Below are 18,376 nucleotides of genomic sequence, written 5' to 3'. Positions count from 1 at the left end.
ACTCCTGCAGCACATGGAGGTTCCCAGGCTAGAGGTCGAATCGGAGCTGTAGTCACCGGCCTATGCCAGAGCCACAGCAACGCGGGATCCGAGCCACGTCTGCAACCTACACCACAGCTCACAGCAACGCTGGATCCTTAACCCACTGAGCAAGGCCGGAGATTGAACCCACAACCTCATGGTTCCTAGTCGGATTCGTTAACCACTGAGCCACAAGGGGAACTCCCCCTCTGCCCCATCTTTTACACAGTAAAAAGATTAAGAAATTTAAAAAGAAAGAGGCTTATAAAATAATATGTTAAGTTTGTTGCAAAGTGTCCTTGGAATCCCAGGAATCGCCCCAGATATCCTCAACCTCTAGCTCCTTAGGTAGTGGCAGAGGTTACTGTCCTCACCAAGAAACTGGTCAGTGAAAGTTTCCACACTATTAGGACTATGCTACATATTAACAACGAAAAGTGGTGTGTATTTCTATCAACAGGAGCATGTGGCCAGAAGTCTGAACTGTCTGAGAGAAGGGATGGAGAGATCTGGACCAGGAGCAGCTGGAGGGGCAGGGGGCATCCACGAAGGGGTCCTACCTTCATCAGGTGCTTGTTGACCCACTTGGTGAACGTCTTCTTCTGCACGCGGTCCCGTTCATCTGTGAGGAAACAAGGAGAAGGCACTGATTCAGCTCGACCCAGCAACAAGTTAGCCTGCCACTGCCTTGCCCACACCCAGCTTCTCCAGGGCAGTAGAGACAGCATCTTGTTGTTGGGACCTGTCTGAACTTTTTCTGTTCTGACCATGCTGTCACTTCACACCTTAGAAAGAATCATGTCATGGCCAAGTCCCCGCTGCATCACAATCCTCTGGGGGGCACAGTAATTCCTTGCTCCACCCCCTACCCCCCAAACCAAGCAAGCTCCAAAAAGCCATATGAAAACAAACTCCATGTGAAAACCACCAGCAGAAGGGTGGTGTGGCCTTGACATTCAGGCCACCCACTGTGCAGTGGGTAAATCTCACCCTCCACACACCAGTCCCCTTGGTCAATGCTCGCCTCCCTCATCCAGCTTCCTCCCCAGCCTCCAGAGCCAAAGCCACCCCCTTTGCCCCCCTGCACATGTCTCCCTCCCTTCCTTCTCCCAAGTCTGACAGAGCCCCAGACTCTCCCTCATTCTCAATTCTTTTCACCACTTTAACAGAAACATTACTGTCAACACTCGACGGACGACTGCACCAGAGGCCTGACCTGCGGAGGACTCACTTTCCACCACCAGCACCTCCAGACCACTGAGCCATCAGTCGCCCTCCTTTTCTATTTATTCAAAGTCCATGCCCTCCCCTAAACCATCTTGTTCAAATCCTTCTTGCCTCCCACCCCCCTCCCCGTGGCAAACCTACCTAACCTCCCCCGACAACTTGGTTTGCACTTACTATCTCCACGGGTGTCCTCTGACATCACCCTCAAATCACTTCAACATCTACACTGACAAGGCCCCTGCGCCGGCTTCGTCCTGACCTTCATCTCCAATTCATGTCCAGCCACCACCACGCCACTCTCTGGGCCTCAATCCTTCTCCAAACATACCTTTAGCTGTCATTTTTATCCGTCTTTCATACCTCCTCATCATTCTCAACCTTCAATCACGCCACTCTTATTTTACCCTATTTGTTAAGAACATCTAAGAATATCCCAGTCTCTGCTAGACAACATGGTTAAGCAATTTTATGGGTTTTTTTAGGATCCTGCATTACAGGCCAATCAATTACATGAACATTCCCTCCTGACTTAAGCATTAGGATGAGAGAACACTGCAGTGTCTGGATTTAAGACGTTAATGCTTTAGCATGGAAACTCATTAGGGAAGACGAAGAGGAACTTCATTACGCGGACCAGGAGACTCCAAACAGCTCAGACGCTGAAAGTTTAAGTTTTAGGTATGATTCTCTACACGTAAATTTAATTCCAGGACCAGCAAAGACTGTTCTACCTAAGCTGGAAGGTAGAATTTTAAGAAGGTACCCTTATGTGAGAAGAAAACAATCACAGGAAAGGTGATATTCTTTTAGATGCTTCTTATAAACTCAGCCCCACTAAAGGCTATGAACTGACAACAAAGAACCCAACAGCTCACAGGGAAATTCTTAGCCAGAACATATTGAGGCATCAATTAATCATATGAGGGTTGCTTAATTAGAAGGATTTAATACTTGTTTTCAACTTTATTAAGACATTACTGGGGAGTTCCTGTTGTGGCTCAGTACGTTAAGAACCTGACATAGTGTCCGTAAGGACGTGGGTTCAATCCCTGGCCTCACTCAGTGGGCTAAGGATCCAGCATTGCCACACGTTGTGGTGTAGGTCACAGATGTGGCTCAGATTTCATGGCTGTGGTCTAGGCCAGCACCTGCAGCTTCAATTCAACCCCTAGCCTGGGAACTTCCACATGCTGCAGGTGCAGCCAAAAAAAACAGAAAACAAACATACGAAAAACAAAAAACACAACTACTGGTCACCAAGTTACCAATGTCTACCTTCCTTATCTTCAGTCTGACTAGCAGAGATGTCCCTTCCTGTAACCTAGGCAAGTTCTTCCACCAGAAATATGGATCCCATTTCTTCCCTTCTCCTTGAGAAGCTTCACCCAACAATCACCCCAGCTTGCATATCTTTACTCCCTCTCTTTTCCACTTGGCTTCCTGAACAAGTGTGATGCCAGTGCTCCCTGCTCCACTTCCTCACCTCCGGTTCCTCCATGAGACCTGGCTTCCAGCCCTACAAACTCACTGCAACTGCCCTCCCCACAATCACCTAACTGCCGACCCAGAAGACACTGCTGAAGCACTCCTTTATCTTTTAAACCCACTCTCCCTCTTGAATCTGCGACTCCATTCTACCCTGGTTTTCCTCCTTTCCCTTTGATTGTTCCTTCCCTTCTGCTCACCATGTAAATGTCACTCATCCTTAGCCTTCCTGCCTTTCATTTGTATTTTATGATATCCATGGCCCTAAATTGGGGTTTCATAAGCCACCTAAAGTTGCATGCAAAATTTTTTGGGGTTATAAACATCATGGGATGAAAAAAAAACTATAGATTTTCCAAAAAAAGTTATTAATAGCTGATCTCTATGTTCTCCCAGAATCATTTAATCTACTTCCATGGTTTCAACTGTAACCTCTCTACATGACAATTCCCAAATCCTTATCTTCAGCTCAGGCTTTTATCCTAAATATCACTCTCACATGTCCAATTGACTTCTAAAAATCTCATGCTCATTTCAAACTCAACTTGTCTAAAAACAAACTCTTCTTGTCTCCTTCCCTGCTTATAATATTTTTCCCAGCTATAGTCCACCCATTATGATCTGAATGTTAGTGTCCCCCTAAAATTCATATGTTGAAAGTCTACCACCCAATGTGACAGAATTAGGAGGTGAGACTTTGGGAGGAGACTAAGTCATGAGGGTGGAGCTCTCATAAATGGAATTAGTGTCCCCACAAAGGGACCCCAGAGAGCTCTCTAGCTCTTATGCCACCATGTGAGGGTGCAGTGAGAAGACAGCTAGCTGTCTATGAACCAGGAAGAGGGTCCTCATAAGACACCAAATCTGTAGGGCCTTGACTGTGGACTTCCCCACCTCCAGAACTGAGAAATCAATGTCCATTGTTTAAGCCCCTCAGTCTACGGTTTTGTTACAGAAACCCAAACTGACCAAGAGCATCCTCCTCAAGGCTGACAGCAATCTTTCTGACAAGAATGATCTTGTTGGAATTCCCCTTGTGGCACAGCGGAAACAAATCTGACTAGCATCCATAAGGATACAGGTTTGATCCCTGGCCTTGCTCAGTGGGTTAAGGATCCGGTGTTGCTGTGAGCTGTGGTATAGGCTGGCAGCTATACCTCCAAGTGGACCCCTAACCTGGGAACCTCCATGTGCCACTGGTGCAGCCCTAAAAAGACCAAAAAAAAACAAAAAACAAAACAAAACAAAAAAACAGAATGATCTTGTTACTGTCCACATTAAAACCCTTCAGTGACTCCTTATTTTCCTAATAAGTGTTAACAGTTAATACTTACCAAGCATCTATTTATATGCCAAGTACTTTACATATTTGGTTCCAATGCTAAACAACCTGAGACATTATTTTACTGGAAAGATAAAGCCCAGAGAAGCTAAGTAACTTGCCCAAGATCACAAGGTAAGCTGAAGTCAACTGGATTTCCAAAGCTTGATGCCTCCACTCAGGATAACATTTAAACTTTTTAGCTTGGTATCTAAGACCCCTTATGATGTGGCCACTCTTCTAACTTCCAGACTTGCTGAATGTACAGTTTTGCCCCAGTGAGGCATGTGTCTCATACTTTGCATTTGCTGTTCTGTGTGGAATGTAGCTCCTCCCTTCCCTGACTGCTCATTCTTCAGCATTCAACTTCACTCTCACCTCCTCCATCCCTTACACACACTGGTTGAGGTGATCTCCCTCTTGCGCTTATTACAAGGTATCATAGTTTGCTGGTCTGTCTGTCCTACTCTTCTGGGAGCAACTTGAGACTAGGCCTAGCGTTGGAACGAAAGCCTGTATTTGAGGCACAAGTTCGGTATTCTGACCCAACATAGCTGACAACACAGTCCCAGTGCATCATCAATCATTAAAAAAGCAAATGAGCAAAGAGCCTCTGCTTGTTTCCCTGAGGCCCACAGAAAAGTGACAAGTAATTCAAGAAGCACCAACCATCCAGAAGTCTTAAAATGAGAGACCTGAGCTGACAGAAAAGGGAACTAAATATGTGGAGAGTGGGAATAGGTCTGGTTCCCTGACCGCATGAAATTTACAATCCAGTGGCAGAGACCAGTATGTAAGCAACTAACAGTAACACCAAGCAAATAACAAACCAGATACAAGCTATACAAAATCATGCTGATAAACAAAGTTAGTTAATTCTGACAGAGGAATAGAAGAGTTCACAAAAGGTGTGGTATTTGAACTAAACCTTCGATGAGAAGTATGATTTTGACAGCCCCAAAAGAGGTTAAGGAATTCCAAAGTGAAGAACAAGCATGTGCAGTGCTGTGGACACAGGATGTGTTGAGGCAATGGTGTGACTACGCACAGCGTACAGTTAGCAATGCAATGAGAAAGGAAGGCAGGCAAGGTCGCCTGAGATGACATCACTCCAGAGAGCCGGCATGAGGCGCATGTACTTTAATTCAGTAGACAAAAGGATACCACTGAAATTTTCTGAACCAGGAGTTCCTGTTGTGGCTCAGCAGAAAAGAGCATCCATGAGGATGCAGGTTTGATCTCTGGCCTTGCTCGGTGGGTTAAGGATCTGGCGTTGCTGTGGCTGTGGTATAGGCCAGCAGCGACAGCTCTGATTCGACCCCTAGCCTAGAAACCTCCATATGCCCTGGGTGCAGCCCTTAAAAAAAAAAAAGAAAGAAAGAAAAAGAAAGAAGAAATTCTTTGAACCAGAGGGCGTTCTGGAAAGATTAATTGGCCCTGGACTGAAGGCCAGAGTGCAGGAGACACACTAAGGTAGAAGACACTAAGATAGAGGCCTACTGTGACAGACCAAGAAATCTAAGAGCAGCAATTGGGCAGAGGCAGCTGGAATATAAAAGGGCAGGCAGATCCCCACGACAACATAGAGGAAGAAACAATAGCTCTTAACTACTGACTAGATGTTAAGGAAAGAAAGTGTTCCAGATAATTTCAAAGTTTCCAGTCACAGTAACTGGGAGGAGTGGTACCTGAGCTAAGGAACACCAGAGGCACAGACTGGGTGAAGGTGGGCTGGGTAAAGGGGGAAGAAAATGAGCTCTTAGCAGGACTTTCTTGCAGACAGTTGGAACCCTAGGTCTAGAGTTCAGAAGAGCAGTCAGAATTAAGGATAGATTTGATGCTAACAGTTGATAACTGAGGCTGTGGGAGGTAGAAGAGCCCACCTATTTCAACAAATCTTCCTAAATCACCACTTTGCTCATATCACCCTTCTATTCAAAATCATCTAGTGTCTATCAGAAGACCAGAGGCTCAAACCCAAGGCCTTTGTCTGCACTGTCCTCTACAACCCTCTGAAATTCAAGTCTAGTTGGGGGGGGGGGGTGGTTTTTGGTTTTTTGGTTTTTTTTTTTTTTTGTCTTTCTCTCTTTTTAGGGCCACACTCAAGGCATATGGAGGTTCCCAGGCTAGGGGTCCAATCGGAGCTGTAGCCACCAGCCACAGCAACTCGGGATCCGAGCCACGTCTGCGACCTACACCACAGCTCACGGCAACACCGGATCCTTAATCCACTGAGAGAGACCAGGGATTGAACCTGTGTCCTCATGGATGCCAGTCAGGTTCCTTAACAGCTGAGCCAGGAACTCCTCAAGTCTGGTTTTTATTCACTATGTGTTAGGTGGCTGGAAGAGATAAAGATAAGACAAGGCCTCTGACCTGAAGGAATTTACAGTCTATCTACTCTTCCAACTGTATCTTTAGACTCACTCTCCCCTGCATGACTCAACTGCAAGCATTCTGATCTCACTGTTTCCAAACATACCTCACACATTCTTGCGTTTGTTCATCCATTTACCCTCCTGGAATATCTAATTTAAAGCCTCCATTCAAGGTCCAGCTGGAGTCTCATTTCTCCCTTTACATCTTTCTGGTTATGCCACCCCTAGATGCCTACAGATGCCTGCGTTTGGGTGCCCTGAGCATATAAAACCTACTATTAGGTATCTCTATATGTAAATCACATTTCTCTATCTGCACTTTAGCTCTTTGTAGTCAAGAACCATCTTTTAAATCTCATTAACTATCCAACATTTAGGACAACAGTAAGCACTCATTCATTTAATAAAGTATATTACACGAGAGAGACCACTATGTGCCAAGGTTGTATCTGTAAGAATACTTTATGATGGCATTTTCAAAGTCAGACTAAGAAATATTCTCAAGCAACAATTAAAAGACTGCTTTTCAGTGGGGAGCCAAGATCTCCATTCGGATGTCTCTTCTAGAGTTAACAACTTTTCTAAATTCTTCTTGTCACACATAGACCCAAGAGACTTCACACCCCTTAATGTGAGCTCAAAGAAAATGCCATGGGGAGTTCCCTTCGTGGCTCAGTGGTTAATGAAACCGACTAGGATCCATGAGGATGCGGGTTCAATTCCTGACCTAGCTCAGTGGGTTAAGGATCTGGCATTGCCGTGAGCTGTGGTGTAGGTCGCAGATACAGCTAGGAACCCAAGTTGCTAGGGCTGTGGTGTAGGCCGACGGCTGTGGCTCCCAATGGACCCCTAGCCTGGGAACCTCCATGGGTGTGGCCCTTAAAGGAGAAAAAGACAAAAAAAATAATAATAATTCATCTGAAGTCACATGGTTAATAAGTAGTAGAGTTAAGATTCAAATCCAAGTCTGTCATGAACTTTAACCACCACATTCTAGTGTCCCCATGAAATTACTAGAAGGCAACACAATATAGTCCTATATAATGCAGGGAAGAGGTAAACTAGAACTATAATAGGGACTCATAAGAAGCATCTGTCGCCAAAGGTTGCTGAAGGCTTAGAATGTCTCAATGAGGACTAAGACTTGAGGATTTAGGGAAATAATAAGAGATTTAGGGAACTCGAGAGATTTCAGCACAAAATTAAAATTTTATGTTATTTCTTATGAAAACCTGAACTCTGTTACTGATAATTCTTTGTATTACTGGGAATCAAAGAATACACGACAGAAGTTAGGAAAAGAAATAAGCCAGGAGTAAACCTGGTGGCAAAAGAAAAGAGCCACAGAGATGGAGGGAGAGGCTTATGAGAAGGGAAGAGGGAGAAAAATACAATAGCTTCTATAGTGTTTAATGGAGTATTACATCCAGAAGAAATTATATACCCCACAGATATAATGAGATACAGAAGTTAACAATCCTCAAAACATCACCTTAGGAGTTCTTGTCACGGCTCAGTGGTTAACGAATCCGACTAGGAACCATGAGGTTTCGGGTTCGATCCCTGGCCTAACTCAGTGGGTTAAGGATCCAGTGTTGCCATGAGCTGTGGTGTAGGTGGCAGACGCAGCTCGGATCCCGTGTTGCTGTGGCTCATTAGACCCCTAGCCTGGGAACCTCCATGTACCATGGGTGCAGCCCCAGAAAAGACAAAAAAATAAAAAATAAAAATAAATAAAATCATCTTAAAGATGAAAGAAATTGAATCCCAGATTTAAGAATTTAGTTAAGGTTACACAGGGGCAGAATGAGGTCTATAACTTGGATTTCCTGGCCTCTGCTTTGTGGTTCTTTCATTATAAGATACTCATCTCCCCTTTTAGAGCTTGAGTTTCACCTATTAAACGAAGAGTCTGGACTAGATCAATGGTTCTCAAACATCAGTCTGTGAACCAACCATGTCAAAATCAGAAGGGGAGCCAGGGTTGGGCTAAGTGCTTTAATAGCCTAATGACTGTATGAGTTAGGGCCTTTTTTTTTTTTTTTTTTTTTTTTTTTTTTTGTCTTTCTGCTATTTCTTGGGCCGCTCCCGCAGCATATGGAGGTTCCCAGGCTAGGGGTCCAATCGGAGCTGTAGTCTCCGGCCTACGCCAGAGCCACAGCAACACGGGATCCGAGCCGTGTCTGCGACCTACACCACAGCTCACGGCAACGCCGGATCATAAACCCACTGAGCAAGTGCAGGGACCAAACCCGCAACCTCATGGTTCCTAGTCGGATTCGTTAACCACTGCGCCACGACGGGAACTCCAGGGTCTTTTTTAATCTCCTTTTAACAAATGAAGAAACTGAGGCATAGAAAGTCAAGCTATTTTCTAGTTCTTGCAGCTGCTAAGTGACAGAGCAGGAGCCCCACACAGACAGTTGATACCAAAGTCCATTTTCTTCACTATTAGGCCACATGGTAATTCCAAGGAATTAAATGGAATACAAGGAGCTAAAAAACGCTTTTGTCTGAAAACTTTCAATAAAGATTCTAGACTTCCTTATACTTTTCTGTTGATTATAGAAAAGGGGCCCTTTTATCTCTAAGCATTTTTAGATGCAGAAGCATTTTTCTCTAGATCTCAGGGAGGAAATCTCAGTGATACCAGAAAGATAAAAAGCTAGACTACATGGCAATAACTGACTAACCATACCACTCCTTCTCCCCCAAACATTACTATGGTACCAGCTTAGCTTGTCAGGAAGCACTCAACTATGTGGCAGTCCTGGCCCAGCGGTCAGGAGACAGGATCCAAACCCTGGCTCTGCTACTCCCCTTCTGAGATTTCTTTGGTGAGACACTTGAGACTCTTGATCAAACCAGGAATCTCAATTTCAGTGAAAATCTGCCTCTTTGGGGACTGAGACTACAAATCCAAAAGATATCAGTAGTATTATCAACACTGTAGTCCCTAAACTTGGATTTCACAAATGAGTGCATTGTTCCAAAATAAATTAGAAAGCCTAACATAAAGTCGTTAGCTTTTTATTTTGCTAAATAAAGACATCTAAAAACAAACTACCACCTGACAACAATTCTTTCATAAAATAATGGATATTTTAACATCAAAAAAGTAGGAAAAGCAATTTTAGAATAAATGACAGTTCTTTAAATAAGTTTGGCTTTATGAAAGGCATGCTACATTTTCCTTATCTTCATTTTACCAAGGATTGATGACCTGATGCTTCATTCTAACATCAGTCTGTGCACCCTACAGTTTGGAAGCCAAGGAAATCTAAGGCCAAAAAGGCTAGGCCACTTGCTCAAGGTCACAGAACATTATTTAAATGAACTCCTCTCCTTTATCAAGAGAGAGCTAAGCTGATTAAGACTTTTCCCAGCCTCCACCTCTCTTTAAGGTCCCCATCCCCAGACCACCTTCAAGCGTTTCCCTCCTCGAGGCTGGCAAAAGATAGTATATGTAAGAGAATTAGCAATCAGCCCCAAAGAGGAAACTTGGGCCAAGACTCCACCCTACCCCCCTCCCACAATCCTGTCTGCTCAGACAGAGGTGGACTCCAGAACCAACTGACTTCTCCTAAAAATATGCCCCGGACTTTCAGAACTATGTGACATAATTTAAAAGTGGTTTCCTGATACAGACAGACTCTTGAGCATGAATTCAGTCTCTATAAAAAGTTCCACACCCAACGCTTAGGCTCTTAACTGCCAGTCATTACAAGCTTAAGAAGTTCCCCAGGAAGTCAGGCACTCGGTCTCTCCCATTGCACAGTTTAACAAGCCCAAAGGCTGTAACGCCTCCAAGGCTTCAGAGCCCATGTGCTCCTATGAGTCAGTGAGAGCAAGGGCTATTTGGGATCCTCAGGCCCAGGCAAGGAAAAAAAACTTCACATACTAACCCATACAGCACATGCGGCAAATCAGGTGGGTGTTGAACTCGTGCTCATCTTGGTAGCGGGGCCACATGTCACCCAGCGTCTGCTGACCCCGCCTAAAAGGAAGGTGTCCCAAAGAACTTCCAGCTAGGAGCTTTGTGCACCCCTGTAGCACCTCACAAAAAGGCTGCGAGGTGAACAGAGACAGGCAGCCAAAGGGCCGTGTGATGAACGAACACAGAGGCAGCAGAAGTAGAGAAGTGGCTCCACCCACCACTTCCTACTGACCTCCTCCCTCCCCTTGAGGTCAGAGAGGAAGCTCCTCCCTGGGGCACTTCCAAACTGGGTCCAGGTCTTCATGCAAAAAGCATCCTATTCAAAAGTGGCACCAACTCAGTATTTTCAGACCAACAGCAGCATGAGAGGCGGGCGCTTTGGATACGAAAGTCTAGCTGAGTTATTAAGTGCGTAAGCCTGGGCAGGTAGAAGCTGGTCTCTGGGTTACCCTTCACTTGCGGAGCAGAGGCTTGTGACTGGTGAGTCTGAGACAGTTGCAAGAGAGCTGGTGAGGTAAAATGGCTCACTGCCAAGTCAGGAACAGTGCATCCATTGCCCAACGACCTGCTCCTCAGGCTTGCCCCTCCTCAGACTGAAGTCTTTGTCAAGTATTGACTGAGAAGTCCCCACAAACAGAGCAAGGCCATACACTGTCTGCTGCCAATGGATTCCCAGATTCCAAAGGGAGCTTCATGTCCCAAAACTTACAGCTGCCCAAAAAATCAGTCTCTTCCCAATGGTTCCACCTACAGCACAGCCCCAGCCAGCCACTAGGTGGATAAAGCACAGCAGATTTCATCAGCTTCAAAAATACTGTTTGCTTGTGGCTCCATTCTTTCTCCTCATCCAGCCAGGAATGTCATCCCAAAGTCCCTTACCTCTTCCCAGACCCTCCCACTTTGTCTCTGCGGTCAATGTACTTAACTCAGCTTGCCAGAAATCCCTTTATCCTTCGGTGGAAGTCTGCTTGCTTGTTTGTCCAACTTGTTTTCTGAGTCTTGCCTAATTGTACCAGACACTGGAATGTTGAAGGAACACAATGAAAGGCTTTTTCATTCAGATGGCCCGGCCCATCCGTGCTTCTTCTCAATTCTGACCCAACCAACCAGGGGACAGAAAAAGCCAAGCCTCTGTCGATGTCAGGACAGACGCTCTGATCTGTCCCCACACCACTCAGAAAGGCCCCACTGCAGATAAGGGCCTAATCACTGGCCCTCTGCTCTAGCTCCCTAAATAGAACAACTTCTTCAGGCTAATGCTACTTCCAATCCTGTTCCTGAAGACAGGGAGGGAGGGGTAGCACCCAGGAAAGCAAGTTTCCAGAGAACAGGCCAAAAGACTGCATGTGGGGAAAAAAAAAAAAAAAGATAAACACAAGTTTACCTAGCAGGCCACTCAGTTTAAACAAGCCCTGTGACCTGCCTCAGTTCCCTGACAGCTTCCTTACCCCCTACTGGGCATCACTTCCACCTACAAACTGGTAATAATCCTGTTACCACTTACTAATAACACAACTCACAGCTGACTTGATCCCTCCTGGACTAAGCTCCCAGTCACTCCGATAACCTGTGACAGCTCCACTCAGTTGATTCCTCTTATGAGGGTCAGGGTCCTCCTAGAATTTATCTGGTCCAAGGAAAAGAAATGCATAAGAAATAAGGAAGAGAGAAGAAAAGGGAATAAAGATCTTCTGATTCATATTTAGTAAACTTTTCCTTTATCAGATTTAAACCTCTTGGGTGGTGGGACTATCTTTTGTCTTCCTATCACAGTCTCTGACACATTTCGAAGGCACACAAATAACCCAAGCTAAAATTACTAAGCAATAGCTACATTGAAATTAGTTCACTAGCAATGTGCTAAACACTTTAAATATCATTTTAATCCCAACAATTCTCTAAGAAATGTACTATCATTTCCATTTCAGAGATGAACTTACTTTTAAAAGGTTAAATAACTTGACCAAGATGATATATCCATCTGTCCTGCTCCTAAGCTAGGCCTCCTGCTATACCCTGCCATCTTAGGGCCCTAACCCAGAATAGCTAAACTGGGGTGAGGAAGCTGTATACGGAAGGAGGTAGAATGTTCTTAGGAAGTTATTAAGTATAAACACTTAACTATGGCCAACTGAAGATGTAGGGCGTATCCCAATGCATATAAAAGGCAACCTCTAGAAATACTAAATGATTTAGCAGTCTCCAAAAACCCAAATAATCACTGGGTAAGGTCTGAGGAAGGTGAACCAAAGGCTGCCTTTTTCTTAAACCCCTGGCATCCAAGCAGAACTTAATTCCCCTGAAGGTAGTGCAGACTGAAGAAAGCTGGAGGGCGTTTTGAGAACAATGCCAGCCTAGCCACCAGGGGAGAGGCCTTCACTTTAGGATCCTAGGAGGTCCTGAGCCTTGAAAGGGATGCTGCTACTAACAGAAAAGAGAGGACCCTGATGAAGACAGTTGGCTCTTAATCACCCAGAAGAAACCAGCTTGCACGGTGATCATCCAGGCTATTCCCTTCCTTTTTGTCCAGTGTTTAGACATTTCATAGTTCACCAGACGTCCAGAGATTTGAGAGGCAGGAGAAGGTGAATCTGGCAGATCATTAAAATGTTGAATGGAGGGAAGAGATTCAAGCCAATATTTCCACATATGGCTAGAAGTTATTTGAGAATTTACAGCTACTGGCTTTCTGACAATAGCACAAAAAACTGAAGCTATACAAATAATTTATTTCCTAAAACATGAAAGTAAACACTATTGAGGATAGTAAAGCAGATGTAGTCTTTCCTAATGTGTTAGATAATGATTCATAATATATCACTAAATTTTTATACACTTCCACATTGGCTCCTATTCCTTTTGTTTTGTTTTGTTTTTTTAGTGCTACACCCATAGCATAATGGAGGTTCCCAGGCTAGGGGTCGAATTGGAGTTATAGCTGCCAGCTTACACCACAGCCACAGCAATGCCAGGTCCAGCCGCATCTGCAACCTACACCACAGCTCACAGCAACGCTGGATCCTTAACCCACTGAGCAAGGCCAGGGATTGAACCTGAAACCGCATGGTTACTAGTTGGATTTGTTTCCACTGAGCCACTAGGGGAACTCCTCCTATCACATTTTCAATGATGCAACTATAAAGACAAACATTTATATTTTGTCCCAGGAGCCCATAGGAAAGTGCTGTCTTCAATGACATCTTTTGTTAAGGGGTAAAAAAAGTGTAATAATGACAGCAAACAATTATATAGTCCTTTCATGTACAGAATATATTCTAAGAACGCAAAACAACCATGCATTTTACAGATGAGAAAACAGAAGGTCAGATAGATTAATGTCACTCTGTCACCAGGGAAAGAGCGAAGATGAAAACACAGGCAGTCTGACCCCAGACTCTCAAAAAGCTCTCAACCATAATGCCACACTACATCCAAGTATGGGCCAGATGGTCACACTGACAGAACATTAGAAACCTTAGTCTTTTTTCCCTTCTCATCCCAATTAGAAATTTGAAGTCCAGAGGAATTAGGTGATCTGTCCAATATTACATAGTAATAAGCAGAAAAGCCAGGACTTAGAACCCAGATCTTCTGACTCCAAGTTTAGTAGTCTTCCTACACAATGCACAATTTAAGAAAACAAAAAACAAAAAAACAAAAAAAAACAAACAAAAAAAACCCTGGAGTTCCTGTCGTGGCTCAGTGGTTAACGAATCTGACTAGAAACCATGAGGTTGTGGGTTCGATCCCCGGCCTTGCTCAGTGGGTTAAGGATCCGGCGTTGCCATGAGCTGTGGTGTAGGTCACAGACGAGGCTCGGATCCCGCGTTGCTGTGGCTCTGGTGTAGGCCAGTGGCTACAGATCCGATTTGACCCCTAGCCTGGGAAATCTGCATATGCCGCAGGAGTGGCCCTAGAAAAGGCAAAAACAACAACAACAACAACAACAACAAAAACAAAAAAAAAACCCCTAAATAAAGAAAAGGAGAAAGACTTTTTTTTGATCTCTTTTTTAGGGCCACACCCATAGCATATGGAAGTTCCCAGGTTAGGGGTCAAACTGGAGCTGAAGCTGACTGCCTACACCACAGCCACAGCAATGCCAAATCGGAGCCACATCCGCAATCTACACCATAGCTTACAATAATGCTGAATCCTTTAAGCCACTGAGTAAGGCCAGGGATTGAACCCATATCCTCAAGGAGGCTACCCTGGGTTTTTCTTTCTTTTTTTTTTTTTTTTAATTTTTATGTTTATTTTTTAATGGTTATTTCCCCAATACAATTTTTTTTCCTACTGTACAGCATGGTGACCCAGTTACACATACATGTATACATTCTATTTTCGCACATTATCATGCTCCATCATAAGTGACTAGACATAGTTTCCAGTGCTACACAGCAGGATCTCATTGCTAATCCATTCCAAAGGCAACAGTTTGTATCTATTAACCCCAAGCTCCCCAACCACCCCCTCCCTCCCCCTCGGCAACCACAAGTCTATTCTGCAAGTTCATGATTTTCATTTCTGTGGAAAGGTTCGTTTGTGCTTTATGTTAGACTCCAGATATAAGTGATATCATATGGTATTTGTCTTTCCCTTTCTGACTTATTTCACTCAGTATGAGAATCTCTAGTTCCATCCATGCTGCTGCAAATGGCATTATTTCGTTCTTTTTTATGGCTGAGTAGTATTCCATTGTGTACATATACCACATCTTCCTAATCCAGTCGTCTCTTGATGGACATCTGGGTTGTTTCCAATGTCTTAGCTGTTGTGAATAGAGCTGCAATGAACATGCGGGTGCATGTGTCTTTTTTAAGGAAAGTTTTGTCCAGATATATGCCCAAGAGTGGGATTGCTGGGTCATATGGTAGTTGTATGTATAGATTTCTAAGGTATCTCCATACTGATCTCCATAGTGGTTGTACCAGCTTACATTCTCACCAACAGTGCAGGAGGGTTCCCTTTTCTCCACATCCCCTCCAGGATTTGTTATTTATGGACTTATTAATGATGGCCATTCTGACTGGTGTGAGGTGGTATCTTGTGGTAGTTTTGATTTGCATTTCTCTAATAATCAGGGATGTTGAGCATTATTTCATGTGCTTGTTGGCCATCTGCACATCTTCCTTGGAAAAATGTCTATTTAGGTCTTTTGCCGATTTTTCAGTTGTAGCCCGGGTTCTTAAATTGCTGAGCCACAAGAGGAACTCCTGAGAAAGACTACATCTGATTAAAACGCCTAATGCTTTAGTTATTTGAGCAAAAATATATTAGGCATGTGATCATTTGTTTAAATATTTGAGTGTCTATTACATGCTTTGCAAAATTTTATGTACTACAAATGGAGAATGCACAGCTAAGTCATTAATGGAGGAATCAAAATTCAAAACAATCTCAAAACCCTACATCAAATCTCACAGGACAAAATTTGACTAGGATAACTAGGTTAACTTTAAGTGATATGCTGAAGTTTAAGAAAACCAAAGGAACACCAGTCTCTTGGAAAGGAGAAAACCACAGTTCACGTGTGGGGTTTGGCCATTTTATAACTTATCTTAGGTTTAATGAGACTCAATAGTGTGATGGATATGCTTTAAAAAAAGGGGCGGGGGACATGGTACATTCCTAGGTTGTACTTCATGTGGTCCAGATGCAGGGATTATAGTTAGTCTTCCTGGTGGAATGCTGAAAGTGGAGAGACCCTTAAGAGATTGAACTGTCCAACCCTTTCATTTTATAGATAAAGAAAACGAGACCTGAGGGGGAAAAAATCTATCTGTTCACAAACACAAAAATTCAAATTTTCTTCTCAAGTGCATAAATAAAGCCCTTTTCCTGTTTACACTACCACTACATGGATATTAATAAACTAAAGCACAGGGCGACTCTATTCAGTTCTCTTATACTAAGCACCCACTTTGGACCATACGTCAAGCTAAGTCAAGCCCTGTAAACATACCAATGAACAGGACATGGTTCCTGTTAGAACTTAATCTAGTGATACCTTAATTCCCTCATTTATTTGTTCAAGTAACACTTACTGACATCTATTTGTCATAGACACTTGAGAAACTGAGATGAGTAAGAGTTCCTGTTCTTAAAGATCTTACAATCTAACAGAATCTAATTAGTGGGGAAAGAAACAAGCTCAACAAGATGGCAACACAGATTTGAATAAGAAGTATCAACCGAATGCTACTGGAGCACAGAAGAGGAACTCTTCTTTCAGTCAAAGAAGGCTCACTAGAGGTGGTACCTACTTACCTCGAAGGACAAGCATCAGGTCGTCCAGTTGAAAAGAATGCACAGGCATTTCAGGTAGAGATCTACAAGTTTTTTAAATGGTGCTTGAGTACTGAGTGCTTATAAGGCCAAGATAGGAAGTGAAACTAGGGAAATAGGCTGGGGCAGATCATCAACACTCTTATCTCATGCTGAAGAGTTCGAACTTTCCTTTAAAAGCAGAAAGAAAGCTTTAACAGACTGTAAGTAGGAGAGTGACAGAGACAGTTCTGCAGTTTAGAAAAGCCAGTCCGGAGTTCCCGCTGTGGCACAGTGGAAACGAATCTGACTAGGAATCATGAGGTTGCCCCCGGTTCTATCCCTGGCCTCGCTCAGTGGGTCAAGGATCCAGCATTGCCGTGAGCTTTGGTGTAGGTCACAGATGGCTTGGATCAGGTGTGGCTGTGGCTGTGGCGTAGGCCAGCAGCTGTAGCTCCAATTCAACCCCTAGCCTGGGAACCTCCATATGCCATGGGTGCGGCTCTAAAACATCAAAAAAGGCCAGTCTGGCCACAGTTAGAAGACAGACTAGGGGTGAGGGGGCAGTGGAGAAGGAGAGCATAGAGAATGTGTGAAACATATTATTTCAACAGACCAGGAAATAAAAAATGAAGATGCAAGCTGTAACAGTAGGAAGTTTAGGGAACAGTGAGATAATACATGTGAATGCAACTGTGGACAGGGCATACTAAAAACTAAAGTTCTAAGTGCTAAGTGAGTTTGTACAGATATAGTACGAACTGTGTATTCCTATATCTTGTTTCCATCTACTGAAGAGATGGTGACTTGGGACACGGTTATAGAAGCCGTGTACTTATACCATATAACTATATCTCACCAATGGACTCAACACCTAGAAAAATCAGCCAAGGAAAGCTAAGGAGTAGTAATTAGTGATTCCTGCCCCATGTTTCTGCTGTACTCCCTTCACCTCTCTACACATGGCCATGACATTTTCAAAGCAAAAATAATCAGTTTAACTCTCCAAGGGGAATACTAGAATGACAAGGAGTTAGGAAATTGTACAAGGTAATGGAAAGGGAAGTATCTAGTCTAGTGAGGACAGCCTTCAAATATATGCAAGCCTGACACCTAGAAGAGGGAGTACACATCTTCCTTACCGTGCAGTTACATCCTGTTAAACCCAGCATAGGTTAAAAATACCCTAAGTCAAAAATATATTTAATACCAAATAATAGCTTAGCGTAGCCTAGCCTCCCTTAAATGTGCTCAAACACTTAGATTAGCCTACAGTTGGGCAAAATCATCTAACACAAAACCTATTTCATAATAAAGTGCTGAACATCTCATATAACTGATTGAATACTGTACTGAAAGTGAAAGACAGTATGGGTACAGGATGGTGTAAGGGTAACAGTTGTTTACCCTGTGATCACGTGGCTGAATGGGCGCTGCAGCTGCCACCACTGCTCAGCATCAGAAGAGAGTATGTTACTACTAAGGTCACCGGGCTGGGAAAGGATCAAACTTCAAAATGCAAAGAATGATTTCTACTGAATGCATATTGCTTTCAAACCATCATTAAAGTTGAAAAATCTAAGTTGAACCATTGTACCTTGGGGTCTATCTGTATACTTGATCTTCACCAGGCAAAATGTGGCTGATGGGTCTAAGTTACAAAAAGACAGCTTCAACTTAAAAAAGAACTCCTGTTGCAAGGGTGGGGGAAAAACTGTAATTGTAATGTATACATGTAAG

The 18,376-nt window shown here is 43.7% G+C and overlaps 1 protein-coding gene across 1 annotated transcript in view; it reads right to left on the bottom strand.

Moving 5' to 3' along the window:
• The window catches only part of MACF1 (microtubule-actin crosslinking factor 1), a 357,742-nt gene that overhangs the window by 225,933 nt on the left and 113,433 nt on the right, over positions 1-18,376 (bottom strand). The window contains 1 exon segment of the mRNA XM_021095983.1: positions 582-643. Coding sequence (XP_020951642.1) covers positions 582-643 — 62 coding nt within the window.

Source organism: Sus scrofa, chromosome 6 (genome assembly GCF_000003025.6).
Source record: "Sus scrofa isolate TJ Tabasco breed Duroc chromosome 6, Sscrofa11.1, whole genome shotgun sequence".
NCBI lineage: Eukaryota > Metazoa > Chordata > Mammalia > Artiodactyla > Suidae > Sus > Sus scrofa.
Note: the sequence above shows the minus strand (reverse complement) of the source record. Positions and strands in the feature narration are given on the sequence as shown.